This window comes from Hyperolius riggenbachi, chromosome 1 (genome assembly GCF_040937935.1).
Source record: "Hyperolius riggenbachi isolate aHypRig1 chromosome 1, aHypRig1.pri, whole genome shotgun sequence".
NCBI lineage: Eukaryota > Metazoa > Chordata > Amphibia > Anura > Hyperoliidae > Hyperolius > Hyperolius riggenbachi.
Window position 1 is genome coordinate 76153943 of NC_090646.1, and position 18681 is coordinate 76172623.

Here is an 18681-nt window from a genome sequence, read left to right on the forward strand (position 1 = left end):
TATGAGTTGAAGGGGCAATTAATATTCTCATGCGATCTACACTGCATCTAGTTCATGGGCATTTAGACAAATTTATAGGGTAGAGGTACACAAGATAGTTAAGGTTGAATACATCAAGTACCACCTGGGCTCCTTCTGCACCAGGGCCCCATAGCAGCTACTATGGCTGCTATGTCATTTGCTTTGCCCTTGCCAGGGACATTTTGCTGTTGAGTTGACGAGGGCAATTCCAAATATTGGACATTGAAAGGAAAACTCAGAGACACAGTCAGTATTTAGTGCTACTGGGGGGAAGGAGAGGTGGGGGGTGGATTTTGGGACGTGATGTGGAGGATATAGCTATGATGGGGGAAAAAAGCACATAAATTCAATATCTTTGAGCAATTAATCTCCATATGTAGTCTAGTTGAGGGAGATAATTGCCCAGTCGCATGATAGAAAAGCATGCATATGCCATCTCTAAATCTAAATAAAGCAAACGACAAGACTGTAATCGCACGACTGGGCAATTAAAAATAATCTTTCTAATTTTATGTTAAATGTGTGTATAATTAATTGTAAAATGTTTAAAAAATGTGAACCACTAAATAGCATTTTGGTGTAGAAAAAGGATGATATGGCATCTCTATTCTGAAAATCAAGACAGTTGCCAGACATACAGTAGATAAATATATATAGTACCAGCACTGTTCTCATAATTCCTTCTACATATAGGAGGGGGAGAACAAAGAGCGCTCTCTGGTGTATTAACTTTTTAATGAGCTTCTTTTTTAAAAAGATAAAATTACACGTACAAGATCAAAAAATGGAAAGTGCATTCATAGTATGTCTACTGTACATCACCACGTCCTCTAGATGTTATCACCAGCTAGCGCAGCTCCACACTGTGGCCAATAGCGGGGGGAACCGATGAATTCCAGCGCCGGCGAGTGGGGGGACGCGGGGAGATGGTGGCAGCTGCCTTGCGCCTATTGCGCAATAGGCGCAAGGCAGCTGCCACCATCTCCCCGCGTCCCCCCACTCGCCGGCGCTGGAATTCATCGGTTCCCCCCGCTATTGGCCACAGCGTGGAGCTGCGCTAGCTGGTGATAACATCTAGAGGACGTGGTGATGTACAGTAGACATACTATGAATGCACTTTCCATTTTTTGATCTTGTACGTGTAATTTTATCTTTTTAAAAAAGAAGCTCATTAAAAAGTTAATACACCAGAGAGCGCTCTTTGTTCTCCCCCTCCTTTTTCTGTTTTCTACAGTGACATACTCATATCCCAGGGTATGATAGGAGCTGCACTCTGGTGAAGGGTTATTGTTACATTGTGGAAAATTCTGGTGATCAAAGCGCAGTGGACTTGTTTTGCTGTTCCTTTTACATATAGACTTGCACAAATAGGCGCTGATTTAATTAATTTATATTGAGTTTAATAGTACTTTTCATAGTTACTTTTTAGTTGTTTTTCATATGCTAGAGGCTGAAAAACTATTGTATAGATCAGCCAAGGATTTATCCTCTATGAGAAAACTCAGGAAAAAAGTTAATTGAATCAGACCAATAGTCAGGAATGTTTCCCAGATATGGGACAGAGCCATTCTTCATGCGTGGTGGTCATGTCCAAGGCTTGTACAAGTCTGGTTGTGAGTTTGTGACCTGATACGTTATTTATTTGGTATTGTCAGAAGCAGGGGTGGACTAGAGGGATCACTGGGTAGACCTGCAAACTGAGTCCCACAAAAAAAATAGTACAGCTTGCATTACTGGTGGCTAAATAGACTGCTGGTCCCTAGATGTAAGCAGGGGTGAGTTAAGACCCAGTTGTAGGGGTTCATGGTAATTGAGAAGCTGATAAATGTACCTGTACTTAGACACCGACAGGAACTCTCTAAAGATTTGGAACCCATGGATCAAATATGTTCATCCCTCACTAAAGATGGCAAGGGTTAGCAACTTCTAGGGATTTTAGGTAGCTGTAGGGATGGGAAGATCAGGAAAGCTTATTAGGTATTATTAAAGAGAAACTGTAGTGAAAATCTTAAAATTTAAAACACATACAAATAAGAAGTATGTTTCTGAGTAAAATGAGCCATAAATTACTTACCTAGTATGTTGCTGGCATTTACAGTAAGTAGTAGAAATCTGACATTACCAACAGGTTTTGGGCCAGTCCATTTCTCCATAGGGGATTCTCAGCATGGCCTTTATTCTTAATAAAGACACTCCCTGAAAAAGAGATATACAAAGATGCTGGCCTGTCTCCCTGCTCACCATACACTTTTTTGGCAGTTGGATAGAGCAACTGCCATTCACTAAGTGGATTTTGAAAATAAAGAAATCCTTGTGAACCCCTAATGAGGAGATGGGCTAGTCCAAAACCTATCGGTTCTGTCCGATTTATACTACCTACTGTAAGTGACAGCAACATAGGAGAAAAGTAATTTATGGCTCATTTTACTCTGGAAGAAACATACTTCTTAATTGTATTAGTTTACATATATTTCAAATGTTAAGATTTTTGTGACAGAGATCCTTTAATATTTATTTTCTTGTTTCATTGCTCTTTTCCACCTGTCTTTTGTTTTTAAGTCGTTTTAAACTTCAGTTAAAGGAGATTGTTGTTTTGTCCTGAAGCATACATGATCTTAAGAAATAAATCCAGTTGGAAACTTGTAGCATCTCCTTCTCTGAACCTGTTCATTAAAAGATAATGTTTAGTTTGGAACGTTTTCAGCACTTGTTCAGCACGGTGGCATAGTGGTTAGCACACTTGCCTTGTAGCGCTGGGGCCTGGTTCAAATCCAAGCCAGGGCACTATCTGCATGGAGTTTGTATGTTCTCCCCGTGCTTGCATGGGTTTCCTACAGACCTTCCTGTTTCCTCCCACATCCTAAAAACACACAGATAACTTAATTGGCTTCCCCTAAAATTGGTTCTAGACTATAATACGTACACTACACAATACATACACAGACATAGGGCTATGGTAGGGACTAGTAGCTGGATAGTGTAATGGTTAAGGGCTCTGCCTCTGACACAGGTGACCAGGGTTCAAATCTCGTCTCTGCCTGTTCAGTAAGCCTGCACCTATTCAGTAGGAGACCTTTGGCAAGTTTCCCTAACACTGCTACTGCTGCAGCTCTGGCGCTTTGAGTCCGCCAGGAGAAAAGCGCGATATAAATGTTCTGTGTTTGTTAGATTGTGAGCCCCTCTGAGGGACAGTTAAGTGACAAGACTATATACTCTGTACAGCGCTGCAGAAGATGTTGGGGCTATAAAAATACTACAGTATGTTGTAGTTCCCATTTTGGACCCCTTAGCTTGGTTTTGTATGATATGTTATCAGCTCTCTGGAAAAGGGTGTGAGTTCACACTTTGGTGCGTATGCAATAAGGTGCATTAAGCAGAATTACGCATGTAAATTTTTGCGTACAATTAGTAGAGCGTAATGCATTGCATGTAATGTATTGCATTCTGCTCTACTCATTGTGTGGTAAGACTTTACACATGTTCTTCTGCTTAACACAGTTTATTGCATACACTTCTATGACCCTTATTCAATCCACTTTGTCTCCTAAGTTTTTTCTTAGGTGATCATTTTTCATCTACTGTTTAAAATAATTCTTCAGTACTTTGCAAATTAAAAAGTACTAAAAGTAGGTGAAATAGTACTGTCAGGCTATGTTCTCAGTAGGTCGTTGCATTGTAAAGTTGCAACATAACATTACAACGCAACGCAATGCAAAAAAGTGGTAGTGCAGATTAGCGGTGCATTACCATCGCATAAAGTAGGTACAGTAAAGCATACAGGCAATGAAAAGTATGCTTTCCTGTACCTGGTAACGTGTGCATTTAGAGGTAATGCACTGCAGCAGTGCGTTACCATAACGATACACGTTACAGTGCAACACTAACCTCGCACAGTGAACGTCGCATAGACTTTGCATTGCAGTGCGGTAAGCTGCGTTATAAGACTTTATAATGCAGCATCGCAATGTCCCACTGTGAACCTAGCCTCAAAAATGTTCTGAGTATTTTCTTGCATACTGGTGGCTTAATAAGCCATTTTATTGATAAGGGTCCATATGCAATTAACTTTTTCTCATAAATTTTCACCTAGGGGATAATTTTTCAACTTCTTTTTAAAACAACTTTTTAGCACTTTGCAATTGAAAAAGTAGCAAAAAGTAGTTAAAAACATACTATGACAATTATTTTGAGTATTGTCTCACTTGCTGGTGATTCGAAAGGCATTTTATTGACAAGTGGCAATTAGTGATGGGCGAACAGTGTTTGCCACTGTTCGGGTTCGCCCGGATTTTGGCCTGTTCGGGTTCGGTTCGGCACCCCCCGAACACCTCATGGTGTTCGGGAGGGTGCTCAGGCATGCTGCCCGAACCCAAACAGGCCTTCTTTGTTCGGCCGGACACAGCCGTGTCCGGCCGAACATAGCCCCCTATAGGGTCCCAGCATAAAGGGAGAGCATGCCCCGAACGCCGGGGGGGGGGGGAGGTTTGTCGGAAATGCCCCCCACCCCTCCCCGCTAAGCTCTCCCTTCTGCCGGTACCCTATAATTAAATTTAAGTGCCCAAAAGTACCTGAGGAGGAGGAGGGCAAGAAGAGGGAAGCCGGAGTTCTTGGGCGCTAGTACCATCTGGTACTTCCGCCCTCTCTTGGCGCACTTCCTGTTTACATTTGAAGTCGCGTCAAGAGTGCGCAGAAGTACCGCGATGACGCGTACGAGGGTACGTGTCATCATGTAGATGACGCGTACCCTCGTTCGCGTCATCGCGGTACTTCTGCGCCCTCTTGATGCGACTTCAAATGTAAACAGGAAGTGCGTCAAGAGAGGGCGGAAGCACCAGATGGTACTAGTGCCCAAGAACTTCGGCTGCCCTCTTCCTGCCCTCCTCCTCCTCAGGTACTTTTGGGCACTTAAATTTAATTATAGGGTACCGGCAGAAGGGAGAGCTTAGCGGGGAGGGGTGGGGGCATTTCCGACCCCCCCCACGCTCGGGGCATGCTCTCCTTTTATGCTGGGACCCTATAGGGGCCCCAAAGGGACATGTTCGGGTTGGGTTCGGGGTTCGGCTCGAACATGCCGAACATCAGGGGCATGTTCGGCCGAACCACACCGAACCCGAACATCCAGATGTTCGCCCAACACTAGTGGCAATATGCAATTCACTTTCTTCGCATACGTTTTCTCTCAGGTGATAATTTTTCATCTTCTCATTAAAATAACTTTTCAGCATTTCGTAATTAAAAAAAAAAAAACTAAAAGTAGTAGAAAAAATACTTTAAGGCCTAGTACACATTATAAATCACAAGTGCTGAGCACTTTTGTGAGCACTTTTCAAAGCGATTTTGCCGGCGATTTTAGAATGATTAGCAAATTTATTAAGCGCTTTTGTAAGGGCTTTTGTGTGGCGATTAGCATTTTGTTTTGTTTTTTACCAGTCCATAAGGAAGTGAACTCTTTGACCTGGAACTGAATCTTTTTAATGTTATTTTTTTAAAAAGCACTCACAAGATCGCTTTTCCAGATGCTTTTTCATGCGCTTAGCGATTTTCCTATGCCTTGCATTGAAGCGCAAATGCTCAGGAAATGATGAACTTTGTTGAACTGCAATGGAGACTGGACATAGACCTTAAAGGGACACTATGGCGAAAAATTGTAAAATTTAAAATATGTGCAAACATATGCAAATAAGAAGTACGTTTTTTCCAGAGTAAAATGAGCCATAAATTACTTTCTTCTATGTTGCTGTCACTTACAGTAGGTAGTAGAAATCTGACAGAACCAACAGGTTTTGGACTAATCCATCTCTTCATAGGGGATTCTCAGGGATTTATTTATTTTCAAAAGCACTTAGTGAATGGCAGTTGCTCTGTCCAACTGCCAAAAACCTGTATAGCGAGCAGGGAAGCTGGCCAGCATCATTGTTGAAATCCTTTTTAGGGAATATCTTTATAAAGAATAAAAGCCTTGCTGAGAATCCCCTATGAAGAGATGGACTAGTCCAAAACCTGTCGCTTCTGTCAGATTTCTACTACCTACTGTAAGTGAGAGCAACATAGGAGAAAAGTAATTTATGGCTCATTTTACTCTGGAAAAAAATGTACTTCTTATTTGTATATGTTTGCACATATTTAAAATTTTACAATTTTTCGCCATAGTGCTCCTTTAAGGTCTATGTCCAGTCTCCATTGCAGTTCAACAAAGTTCATCATTTCCTGAGCGTTTGCGCTTCAATGCAAGGCATAGGAAAATCGCTAAGCGCTTGAAAAAGCATCTGGGAAAGCGATCTTGTGACTGCTTTTTAAAAGCACTCATTTGTATATGTTTGCACATATTTTAAATTTTACAATTTTTCACCATAGTGCCCCTTTAATGCAAAGCCTGCATGCAGTGAGTTAAGAATAACGCGATCAGTTATAACGCTTAATTTACTGTGAACAGCTCCATAGGATTATATGGGCAGTGAGCTGACATGCAGAATTATTCTGCAATGCAACTGACCACTGTGAACTAGGCCTCAAAATTATTTTGTGTATTTTCTTGGTTGCTGGGGGTTTAAAAGGCATTTTATTGACAAGGACAAGGTGTGAACTTATCAACATATCAACCTCTGTGATGTAACTGACCATATTATCTGAACACAATTTCTATGTTGCATTTCTGGATGATGTGTGCGATAATGAACATGTTACATAGCAATTCTTCATGTCCGTTGTTAACATGTACACTGTACTTGTCATGTAGGCATTACGCATACGGGCCCGCATGCAATTCACTTTTTCTCCTGAGTTTTTTCCTAGGTGATATTTTTTAAACTTGTCAATAAAATGCTTTTTAAACCACCAGTAAGCAAAAAAACACTCAAAATAATTTGGATAGTACTTTTCCACCTATTCTTTTTGGTACTTTTCCATTGCAAAGTGCTGAAAAGTTATTCTAAATTGAAGATGAAAAATTATCGCTTAGGAGAAAACCCAGGAGAAAAAGTTAATTGCATACGGTCCCTGGTGTAGTATTCAAACGTCATCAATAAAACATCTTTCAAAGCCCATAGCTTTTAGCCAAAGAAAAGTGTATGCAGTATGCAAAAAGACTACTAGTTGACTTGTGTAGTTAGATATAGGTCAAGTCAAGAGGTTTAGATGCAACATTCAGTACTGTGTGTTTTTCAGACTGTAGTGGAGGCAGTTGGAACGGTTGTGTTTTTATTTCTACAGTGTTAGGGTCTGCATTTATAGTCAAGGAAAGCTACTAATGCACAATCCAGCATACGGGATCAGGTGGCATCCATCTTACATCTCTAGGTACCATAACACCACATATTTCCCTTCTATCATTTTTTTTTGTCATTTAAAGGACAGCAACCCTTCTATGTCCGCAAATTTCTCAAACAAAATTTTCTCCAATCTGGCAATAGCTGCAGTATACCGATTTTCTGGAAATCCCTGCGCCAATGATCTTCCTTGCTCACCCATCCTAGTCATCTCTTCCCACTCCAGCATACAGTATTCCCCACGCGTCTTGTGGAATTCCCTTCCTAATTCGGTTTGATATTTGACAAGTTTTATTATTTACAATTGTAAACTAAAACGCACTTCTTCAGGAAGGCACATAATCTAACCAATACCATTTTAGCTGGTTACTTAAAGGAACACTTAAGCCAGGAATAAAAAATCAGTTTAAGGCCTCGTTCACATCAGGGGCGTTTCTGTGCGCTTTCCACAGTGCACTGCTCTGTGCGTTCAGCAAGGTATTGATTTTTCCATGTAATTAAATGTAGCTGGTTCACATCTATGTGCTGCGCTGAGCAGCGTTACAAAAACGTAGTGTTGCATTCATTTCTGTGCGCTGAGCTGTAAAGCGCACATCAATGCAAGTGAATGGGTGCGCTTTTTAGCACATAGAAGCGCGTACAAGCGCATAGAAGCGCATACGTTTTTTACCCCTAATTGGAGAAAAAAATACATTTACATACAAAAACAAAGTTTTATTGACAACTGCTGCTGCTACAGTAAGCAAAATGTGCTTTAAAGAAGCGCAGCACAACGTACAGAAACACGCACTAAAGCGCGCACAAGCGCATGCGCTTTTTACCACGCGCTTTAACACGTTTTTCAGCGCAGCAGATGTGAACGAGGCCTAAGGGCTCATTCACACTATGTGCTGCGCTGTCAGTTTTGACGCAACGCACATAGTGTACGATCCACATGGCAACATGAAAGTCCATAGACTTTCATGTTACCATTCACACTACAGGTGTGCGTTCCCATGCGTTACGATGTAACGCCTCTGGGGATATAAAATCGCACGACGCACACGTTTCCCGACGGGTACGGCTGCCGGCGTCTGCGCTCTAGCGCTCCCCGACGTGCATTCCGTGCGTTGACCGTGCGATGGCAACGCAGGCACGAAATCGTATTCGTGCTTGCATTGTGTAGTGTGAATGAGCCCATACTCGCCTGTGGCTTCTACCAGCCCCCCGCAGCCGTCCCGTGTCACTCACAGAGCCTCTGGTCCCCCACCGCTCCGCCGATTTCTTATTCCTGGCTTAAGTGTCCCTTTAAGTAACCAGCTAAAATGGTATTGGTTAGATTATATGCCTTCCTGAAGAAGTGCGTTTTTATTTTACAATTGTAAATAATAAAACTTGTCAAATATCAAACCGAATTAGGAAGGGAATTCCACAAGGCATGTGGAGAATCCTGTATTTTATTTACAGCGTTAAACTTACTACCAGAACTAATTGGCAGCAGAATATCATTCAAACTGCTAAGCAAAGCACTTTCTTCTTCAGTGGGAAACTTGCTGCCAAAGTTAGAGAAGTTATGCCTAATACACACAATGAGATTTTCTGGCAGATTATTCTAGAACGATTATTTCCAGCATGTCCAATCCAATTTCCAATCGATTTTTCCGATCGATTTTCCATGGAAGTGAACAGAAAATCAATCGGATATCAGAACGGAAATGCTGGAAATAGTTGATCTGGCAGTAAATCTGTCAGAAAATCTCATTGCGTGTATAATGCTGAGTACATACGGTACGATTTTCCGACCCGATCATTTTTTCCGCTTGATTCTGCTCTTGATTCTCTTATCTTTACTCCTTTTTCTTATCTTTTTTCCATTCACTTCTATGAGAAATCGAGCGCAGAATCGATCGGGAGTAATATAGGAAATGAGGGATTGTATCAATCGGATGCATCTATCGCACAGAAAATCGTACCGTGTGTACCCAGCATAGGCATTAGATCTGATCTCAATTGATAACATTATCTTGTTTATGTTAGTTTAGCAGTTATGCAGCTACTATTTGTAAACATTGCTGTGTGGTGTATGAGCTTGCACTGATAGCAAAAACTAAAAACAGCAAAGAACTTTCACTGGTTATAATAAAAATATATAAATACAGCAGCTGTGCAATACAATGCAGTAGGACAATTCCCTAAATGTACATATGTAGAAAAGCAGTCGGCACCGTCTTCAGTTGCTATTATTTATTCAGCTTAGTCATATGAAACACAACGTTTCGGAGCGCAGCTCCTTTCTCAAGTGATGGCTATCTGACAATAAACATGAATACAAATCTCCTTTATATACCCAAGCGCATGTCTAAAGCACACCCCAAGGCTCCAAACTAGCCAATCGCCGCTGTCCTCTGGAGCGGACCTGATGGGGAACACATGTCACATGGAGTGAACCAATGAGTGGACGCCAGAAACCCCATGTGATGCGGAGGGAGGACGCGGAAGAATAGGCGCATCACGCAATGCGCCCCTGCTCCGCCCGTCGACGTCACTGACTCCACCCCCAGGTACACGGACCTGATGGGGAACAGGACTCCTCAACGTCACCGCTGACGAAAGTCAGCGGGACGCCGCCCAGTTGCCACTCCCCGCCGCCCACCAGCCACTCACTGAAGCCGCCAGCCACCCACCGTCAAGCCCTCTCCATGGCAACATGTCAACAGACAGCGGTGTAAACATCGCGCTGTCAAACACACTGCCATGTGTCCAGGCAGACAAGGGGCGGCCGCGGGTCAGTACAGCCCAGAGGATTGGGGAGCCTGGCAGCAGAATAATCGCCACCACCGCCCCATGTCCAATCGGCCGTTGTGGCCAGCACGCAGCAGCAAGGCCAGCCGGGCGATGTGGCAAGCCACATAGAGGCGACAGGCGGAGGAGGAACTCCCCACCCTCCAATCAGCACACATGGTTAAGAAAGTAAAAAATAAATAAAATGAACAAAGTTAAGTAAGCATAAGAGAAAACCAAAAACAGAGAACAACCTGAAGGGAAATTGTAGTACAGTAGTTACAAGAATGGTCCGAGATCAAGTTCCCTATTCATGCCTCGGGGCTCCATACAATCTAATTGTTTGATCCAGTGAGCTTCTCTCAGTAATAGTAATCTATTCCTATCACCACCCCGTTTGGGGGGGGGGGGTACTTGTTCAATAATCTGACACCTGAGTTGGCTCACATTATGATTAAATGTAGCAAAATGGTAAGAGACAGCCTGGTCTAACAGTTTATTGCGGATTGCATGTTTATGTGAGGACAGACGCACTTTAAATTTCTTTGTGGTCTGGCCCACATATACCAACTCAGGTGTCAGATTATTGAACAAGTACCCCCCCCCCCCCCCCAAACGGGGTGGTGATAGGAATAGATTACTATTACTGAGAGAAGCTCACTGGATCAAACAATTAGATTGTATGGAGCCCCGAGGCATGAATAGGGAACTTGATCTCGGACAATTCTTGTAACTACTGTACTACAATTTCCCTTCAGGTTGTTCTCTGTTTTTGGTTTTCTCTTATGCTTACTTAACTTTGTTTATTTTATTTATTTTTTACTTTCTTAACCATGTGTGCTGATTGGAGGGTGGGGAGTTCCTCCTCCGCCTGTCGCCTCTATGTGGCTTGCCACATCGCCCGGCTGGCCTTGCTGCTGCGTGCTGGCCACAACGGCCGATTGGACATGGGGCGGTGGTGGCGATTATTCTGCTGCCAGGCTCCCCAATCCTCTGGGCTGTACTGACCCGCGGCCGCCCCTTGTCTGCCTGGACACATGGCAGTGTGTTTGACAGCGCGATGTTTACACCGCTGTCTGTTGACATGTTGCCATGGAGAGGGCTTGACGGTGGGTGGCTGGCGGCTTCAGTGAGTTGCTGGCGGGCGGCGGGGAGTGGCAACTGGGCGGCGTCCCGCTGACTTTCGTCAGCGGTGACGTTGAGGAGTCCTGTTCCCCATCAGGTCCGTGTACCTGGGGGTGGAGTCAGTGACGTCGACGGGCGGAGCAGGGGCGCATTGCGTGATGCGCCTATTCTTCCGCGTCCTCCCTCCGCATCACATGGGGTTTCTGGCGTCCACTCATTGGTTCACTCCATGTGACATGTGTTCCCCATCAGGTCCGCTCCAGAGGACAGCGGCGATTGGCTAGTTTGGAGCCTTGGGGTGTGCTTTAGACATGCGCTTGGGTATATAAAGGAGATTTGTATTCATGTTTATTGTCAGATAGCCATCACTTGAGAAAGGAGCTGCGCTCCAAAACGTTGTGTTTCATATGACTAAGCTGAATAAATAATAGCAACTGAAGACGGTGCCGACTGCTTTTCTACATTGCTGATGGGATTGGTTGTCCTTCCAGCCTGGCACGTCACTTTTATTGTCAGGGTGCATAACTACATTTGAAGAAGCCTAAATGTACATATAAAATACTATAAGTTTTATTAGTAAAAATGTCATACAAACAGGGTTCACGGTGTGAGCTTTGGCTCTAAACAACACAATTGATGTGCGTGTAATCAATCAGTATTTTGGGGGATATGACAAAACCCACCAGGTGCTGAAAAAATCAATAGGCTGGATAGTGGACTGGTTAAGGGTTCTTCCTCGTATGCTGGGAGTACACGGGTCGACCCCTGCCGCGTCCCCGCTCGTCCCTGCCGGCGCTCCTTATCAGCTGCTCGATTCCCTGCCATTGTCCGCCTGCGAGGATCGAGCGGGCGGGGGTCGAGCAGCGTGATCGGATCAGCTGAATATTATCAGCTGGCCGGATCAGCTGCTTGATACACGGTACAGAAACGTACCGTGTATCCCCAGCATTACACAGGAGACCTGGGTTTAAATCTCGGCCCTTCTTGTTAAGTAAGCTAGCACCTATTCAGTAAGCAGATCTTGGGCAAGACTCCCTAACACTGCTACTGCCTACTGAGCGCACCCCTACAGAGCTGCAGCTCGGGTGCTGTGAGTCTGCCAGAGCTGCAGGAGAAAAGTGCAATAACAATCGAATTTGTCTTGTATCCCCTGGGAGAAAGGTTAATTAAATATGGGCTCTGGGCTGCCTGTAATGTAACACAAGTTACAGATTTCAGGCTAGAAAAAAATATATTCTGTTTGTGGCTATGGTGAAAATAAAAAATTCATAGCTGGTTGAAAATTGAAATGAAAAGGTAAATGTGTGCATAACAATGCATACTGATAGTAAATTATTAGCAAGAATGGAATTTCACTTTAAATATAATAAACGGAGTACTGCAGGGAATAATAATAATCATAGTTGTTGCTGTTGCTGTATTAAATTTAATTTAAAAAAAATGAATGTAAGATTAATCAGTTACTATGTATGAACATGTACTCTTGTTTAGACTGTGTGCACCATTTACAGATCTGGCATACAACTGTACTTGAACACCATTCATTCTCTTATAGGTTCACTCCACCTAAAACTTAAGGGTCCTGAGCTCCAGAAGAGATCTGACCAGGAGGTGACGTTGGCATGTTCTGCAGACAGTGGAGAATCCCTAGATACTGGAGTGTTTTGGTTACGGCAAAGGAAATCCACTCAATATCCAGAATCTATTGGGTATGTCAGTTCAGTAGGAAAAACAACATATAAAGACAAAGGTTCCGAACGTTTCAAACTGGGGAAGGAAGGAACCCTGTCCACTAATTTATTTCAGGAGGACGACCAGGGAACCTACTACTGTATGATCAATAAGAACTCTGTGCTCTCCTTCAGTCCTGGACTCAAGCTCAACTATCCTGAAGGTACAGTTCTTTGTCAATATTTAATGACATATATGTAAATTGTTTTCTTTAGGTTTGATTCATAGGAACTTCATGCATACCTAATTATTTAAAGTGAACCTGAGTTGAGAGTCATATGGAGGCTTCCATATTTATTTCCATTTAAACAATACCAGTAGAGTCACAACCCTGAAACTAGCATGTGGCTAATCCAGCCAGACTTGAGTCAGAGCACCTTATCTGCATGCTTGTTCAGGGTCTATGGCTAAAGGTATTAGAGACACAGGATCAGAGGGAGAGCCAGGCAACTTGCATTGCTTAAAAGGGAATAAATATGGCAGCCTCCATATCCCTCTCACCTTGGGTTACATTAACAGAAGGCTGTAGTCTCTTTCAGGTTTTTATTGCTTTCCAAATCCCTATTTGGGAGGATACCTCTGGCTTCTTGTTGTGTGTGACACCCTTTACCAGGACACTAAGTACAAGGTCCTGTCTTGTCCTATTTTTTTGCATGTGATTTACTTTATGTTTGAATCTGCCTTTCCAATTTTTCAGGTCTTTTTTTAAGAACTTTTGTGTGCATTTTTGTATGCAAATTTTTGCTTTGCGATTTTTCAGTGCATACCAATGAAGTTAGTGTACATGAAAAATACTCATGTATATACCGTATTTTTCAGAATATAAGATGCACTTTTTCTCCCCCAAAAATGGGGAGAAAAAGTTCCTGCGTCTTCTATTCCAAAGGCAGGGAATCCCCGACTTCAGGATGCCTGCAGATACGAACCGCCGAGCCGCCGCATCATCGGGGACTCCCTGCCTTGTCCCCCTGTGTGGTCCGCCTGCCCCCCCCCCCCATGTCTCCGCTCCCCCAAGCAACAATTATGGCAGAGTGACTCACCTCCCTATTGATTCCAGCGCTGGGTGGTCCTCTCCGCCTCCAGCATGTCTGCGCTACACCTGTAAAAGAATAGTTAGCGGCAGAGCGGCTCACCTTCCCAGCGGCGGCGATCTGCAGACATCTCGCGTTCCACGCGGCTTCCTCTAGTGACGGCACCTTGGTGATGACTCATCAACAGGTGCCGTCACTAGAGGAAGCCGCGTGGAATGCGAGATGTCTTCAGATCGCCCCCGCTGGGAAGGTGAGCCGCTCTGCCGCTAACTATTCTTTTACAGGTGTAGCGCAGAAATGCTGGAGGCGGAGAGGACCACCCAGCGCTGGAATCAATAAGGAGGTGAGTCGCTCTGCCATAATTGTTACTCGGGGGAGTGGAGACATGTGGGGGAGGAGGAGGGGGCTGGAGGGGGACAAGGCAACAGAGAGGAGGTCAGGATGGAGGAGTGGAGGACCACACAGGGGGCTGGAGATGACATGGTCATGCACAGGAGGGGGCACAGACACACAAAGGAGGGGACACAGGGACTAGAGGACCACACAGGGGGGCTGAAGGGGACATGGGGACACACACAAGGGGGCAGGAGGGGACACAGACACACAGACAGGGGGACAGGAGTGGACACAGGGGGACTGGAGGAGCACACAGGGGGGCTGGAGAGGACATAGTCATGCACAGGAGGGGGCACAGACACACAAAGGAGGGGACACAGGGACTAGAGGACCACACAGGGGGGCTGAAGGGGACATGGGGACACACACAAGGGGGCAGGAGGGGACACAGACACACACACAGGGGGACAGGAGTGGGCACAGGGGGGCTGGAGGACCACACAGGGGGGCTGGAGGACACACACACAGGACAAGAGGGGACACATGGGGAAGGAGGACCACACAGGGTGGCAGGAAGGGATGACACACACAGGAGGACAGGAAGGGGACATATAGTGGACACAGGAGGATAATGGGGGGGAGAACATGTACAGGACGCTCCTGGAACATGGACGCACCTGGATTAGTATACTGTATACATTTTTTTCCTTGATTTTTGCCCTTTAAACCTAGGTGCGTCTTATATTCCGGAGCGTTTTATATTCCAAAAAATACGGTAATACTCAAATACTCAATCTTGTTAACTGAAAAATCCCATGCAATTCTTGGTGTAAAACACAATTTTTCTGCATTCCCATTGACTTGCATTTCGCACCCACAAAAGAAGCAGACCTGACATCCAAATTTTAAAAATTGCAAAAACATTGGATGTAAGGTGTGCACGATTTTGGAAAATCGAACGACAATTCGGACGAAAGTTTTAATATTTGTGAACCCTGCCTAATAGAGAACAACAGGGAAGAGGCGCCCAGATAAGATAAAATACGTTGAAACCAAATAAAATAGAAAACATGAGGCGGCTTACCTCCATGAAGACAAATTCATATATAAGATTATTTTTTTTATTACAGGCTTTGTAATAAAAATTAATAAACAAAATTAATTTTATATAAGAATTTATCTTCATTAAGCTAAGCCACCTCATTTTTTTCAATTTTATTTTTGGGTTTTAACATATTTTATCTTATCTGGGTGACTCTTCCCTGTTGTTCTTGTGCCTTTACCCTCCTCTGGGAGGGAAATCATCTTCCCCTGATCCTTATTGATTCCAATCATCTCATAGCTTAATCAGGGCGTTGTGTGCTTGTTCCAAGAGTGCAACCCAGCTTTGTGAGTATAATTGACATTACTTCTTCCATCTTCCAATCATTCTGACATACTGCATCATTTGGGCTCCTGTTGTCTCTGTGTTTTTTTCATTTTAGGGTGTGTGTTATCACCCCCAACCACTGTACACTGCCTAATTTTTTCTACAAAAATGTAGCAAAACAGTTCGTTCATTAAATGAAATGAAGCTGGCAGCTCCGCCTCCTCTCCTCCGCCCCTGCCTCTTCTCTCTCTCTCTCTCTTCTTCGGGCAGCCGGCGGGGACACGCGTGTCCCCAAGAGTCGTTCGTGGCGGCAGGAAAGCAGAGCGGGGAGGCTGCAGACATTGCTTCTGCCGGCACCCGCTCTGCAGGGACGAACGACAGGATTGCCTGCCGCGACGAACGACTCTGGGGGGACACGCATGTCCACCGCTGCCAGTATCGGGGAGAAGAGAGAGAGGCAGGGGCGGAGGAGAGGAGGCGGAGCAGAAGCCGGGCGGCTTCATCCTTCTACATTGCCGCCAGCTTCATTTCATTTAATGAACGAACTGTTTTGCTACATTTTGGCCAGAGACGGCCGGAAAACTACATTCATAATAAAAGGAAACATTCCATTTCTAACATTGGCCGCTGCGCTGCGGCCACTTCGCGCATTGGCCGGCCAGAACCCGAAGTGGCCGGCCAGAACTAGAAGTGGCCACACTTCGGGTTCTGGCCGTAACAAATATATCAAATGTATACATACACAGTTAAACTTTCACCCTGACCATTGGGTGGCACCCAAGATGCATGCCTAGGTGGTCTATGCTAAAAAATAATTTAACAAAATGGCCCTGATAGCAGGAACAACGGCTGCTGTAAAGGCTAAAGATTCTGGTAGTCAAGTTCCAAGGAGGAGTCAAGAATGCTTGTTCCTTTTTACTTCACTATACATATGTCATCATCATGGCTGACGTTGGGCCTTTTGCTTATCATGTATTTAAAAGAAATGTATCTGGGGATGACTGGAAACAGCTGTGGTCTAAAAGGTACCAGTAAATCAAGATTAACCTTTTCACCTAAAGCAGAGCTACATAAATGTGGTCTGCTCAAGGCGATTATTTGAACAGATGCAAAATAAAACACTTTCAAAACATAGATATAAAAACAAAACCCTTACATACAATATGACTGTGTACCCAGACACCTAAAAATAGCAACACAGAAGTTACTGATGTAATATAAATAATCTCTCTCTATATATACTGTACAATCGGACATTTGTGTATGTGTGTATGTGCCACCCGCCATCACTTGAAAACGCCTTGACCGATTTCAACAAAACTTAGTATACAGATTCCTTATTACCTGGGAAGATATGTTCTGGGGTTCTCACGTCTCCACTGCACACCTGTGTGGAACCACAAACAGCCAATTAGATTTAATTTATTCACATTAATAGGAAAATGTAAAAGGCTGCCATTCTCACAGTAATAAAGTCACAGTCCCCAGCAGGCCAATTGGTGACCAAGGTTAAAAATTCAGGAAAAATGGGCGAAGCATAAAACTGCCAATCAAATTTTAGCCATTCATTTTAAATGGGCAAATGTAAACTGCAGCTATTCTTACACTGTTAATGGCAGGGTTCTCAAACTTGGCACAGTATTAAGGCCTTGTTTCCACTTAGTGCGCTTCTATCCGCTTTTTATCAGCACATCAATGTTACAGATTGATTCATGTTGCTGAAAAGCGGACAGAAGCGCATAGATGGAAACGAGGCCTAAGGCCTCGTTCACATCATTTAGCGCAGATGGCTGTGCGATCGGATCGCAACGCGTCCAATCGCATGCCATCTGCGCTCCTATGCGCTGCGCTGAAGATCCCATTCATTACAATGAATGGGATCTGCGCTGCGATTCCCAAACATGCATGCAGCACGCGATAGCGCAATCGCGCTGCCACGCAGCGCATATGATGGGAACGGTAGAAGGGCTGTCTATGCCCTTCTACCGTTCTTGCGTGTCGCACACTATACGCGCTGCCAAAATGCGCACGGCAGCGCGTATAGTCTGAACGAGGTCACTGGGTGACTGGGATTAATATTCAGTTAAGTGGGTGGAACCTACATCAGCCAATCAAAATTCACCTATTGATTTTCAAGGGGAATTGTAAATTGCTACCATTCTTACACTGTTCATGGCAGAGGCCTCAAACCTGCTACAGTAGGTTAATGGGCGACTATGGTTCAAATTTAGAAAAGGGGTGAAGCCACAAACAGCCAATCAGATTTGTTTGATTAATAAACTGCTGCAATTCTCACATTATAGATGCCAAGGTCCCCAAAGCTCACAAAATTGGTCATTGAGTGACTGTGTGTCCAGGTTAGAGAAAGTGGCCGGACCCAACAACAACCAAATCGATACCTTAGCAATGCCAGGTCTTCTACTAGTCATTAATAATAACTCGGTTTAAAGAGTTAATGTACTCCTAACACTTACAGCCCAGGTAATGCCAAAACTGAGCAAAGAAATTTCTAATAGCAATCAGGACAATAAGTTCACATAAACAGGAAACAGAAGTTCTTGACAGAATTCTAATTTCATGGGCCAGCTACATTTGCCACTGCAGTACAGCTTGTTTCTCGTCCTCTCTGGATTTAGCTGCTGATTAGGTCAGGCTGCCAGGTATGACCATGGGACACCTAAGAAACAAGTAATTAAAGAGGCTACACTACCCACATTTCCTGCATTACAGTTAATTGCATATGGGCCCATGTGCCTACATGAGGAAACAATACTTTGTAGTCAGTTAGTAGGAGGTGTGCAACTGTAAAACCGCAACTATGCCAACAGGATGGAGAGGTCCTGTTTGTATAGGCTCACAGTTGCAAGCAAACACTGTTTCACTAGGAACGTTTGAACCTGAAAAGTACAAAGTTTAGATAAGCTTTAAAGTGGATCCGAGATAAACTTTGCATAATTGTGTTCCTTTCATATATTTTATAGGAAATTCCTCAAGCCAAATACTTTTTTTGTTTTGTTTTAATATTCTAATTCCCTATAGACTA

General features: G+C 44.0%; 1 protein-coding gene across 3 annotated transcripts in view; it reads left to right on the top strand.

The window, feature by feature from the left end:
* Positions 1 to 18681, top strand: part of CD8A (CD8 subunit alpha) — an 84367-nt gene that overhangs the window by 967 nt on the left and 64719 nt on the right. For all 3 annotated transcript variants that reach the window (XM_068275231.1, XM_068275247.1, XM_068275241.1), the window contains exon 2: positions 12727 to 13065. In XM_068275231.1, coding sequence (XP_068131332.1) covers positions 12727 to 13065 — 339 coding nt within the window. The remainder of the gene's footprint in view (positions 1 to 12726; positions 13066 to 18681) is intronic.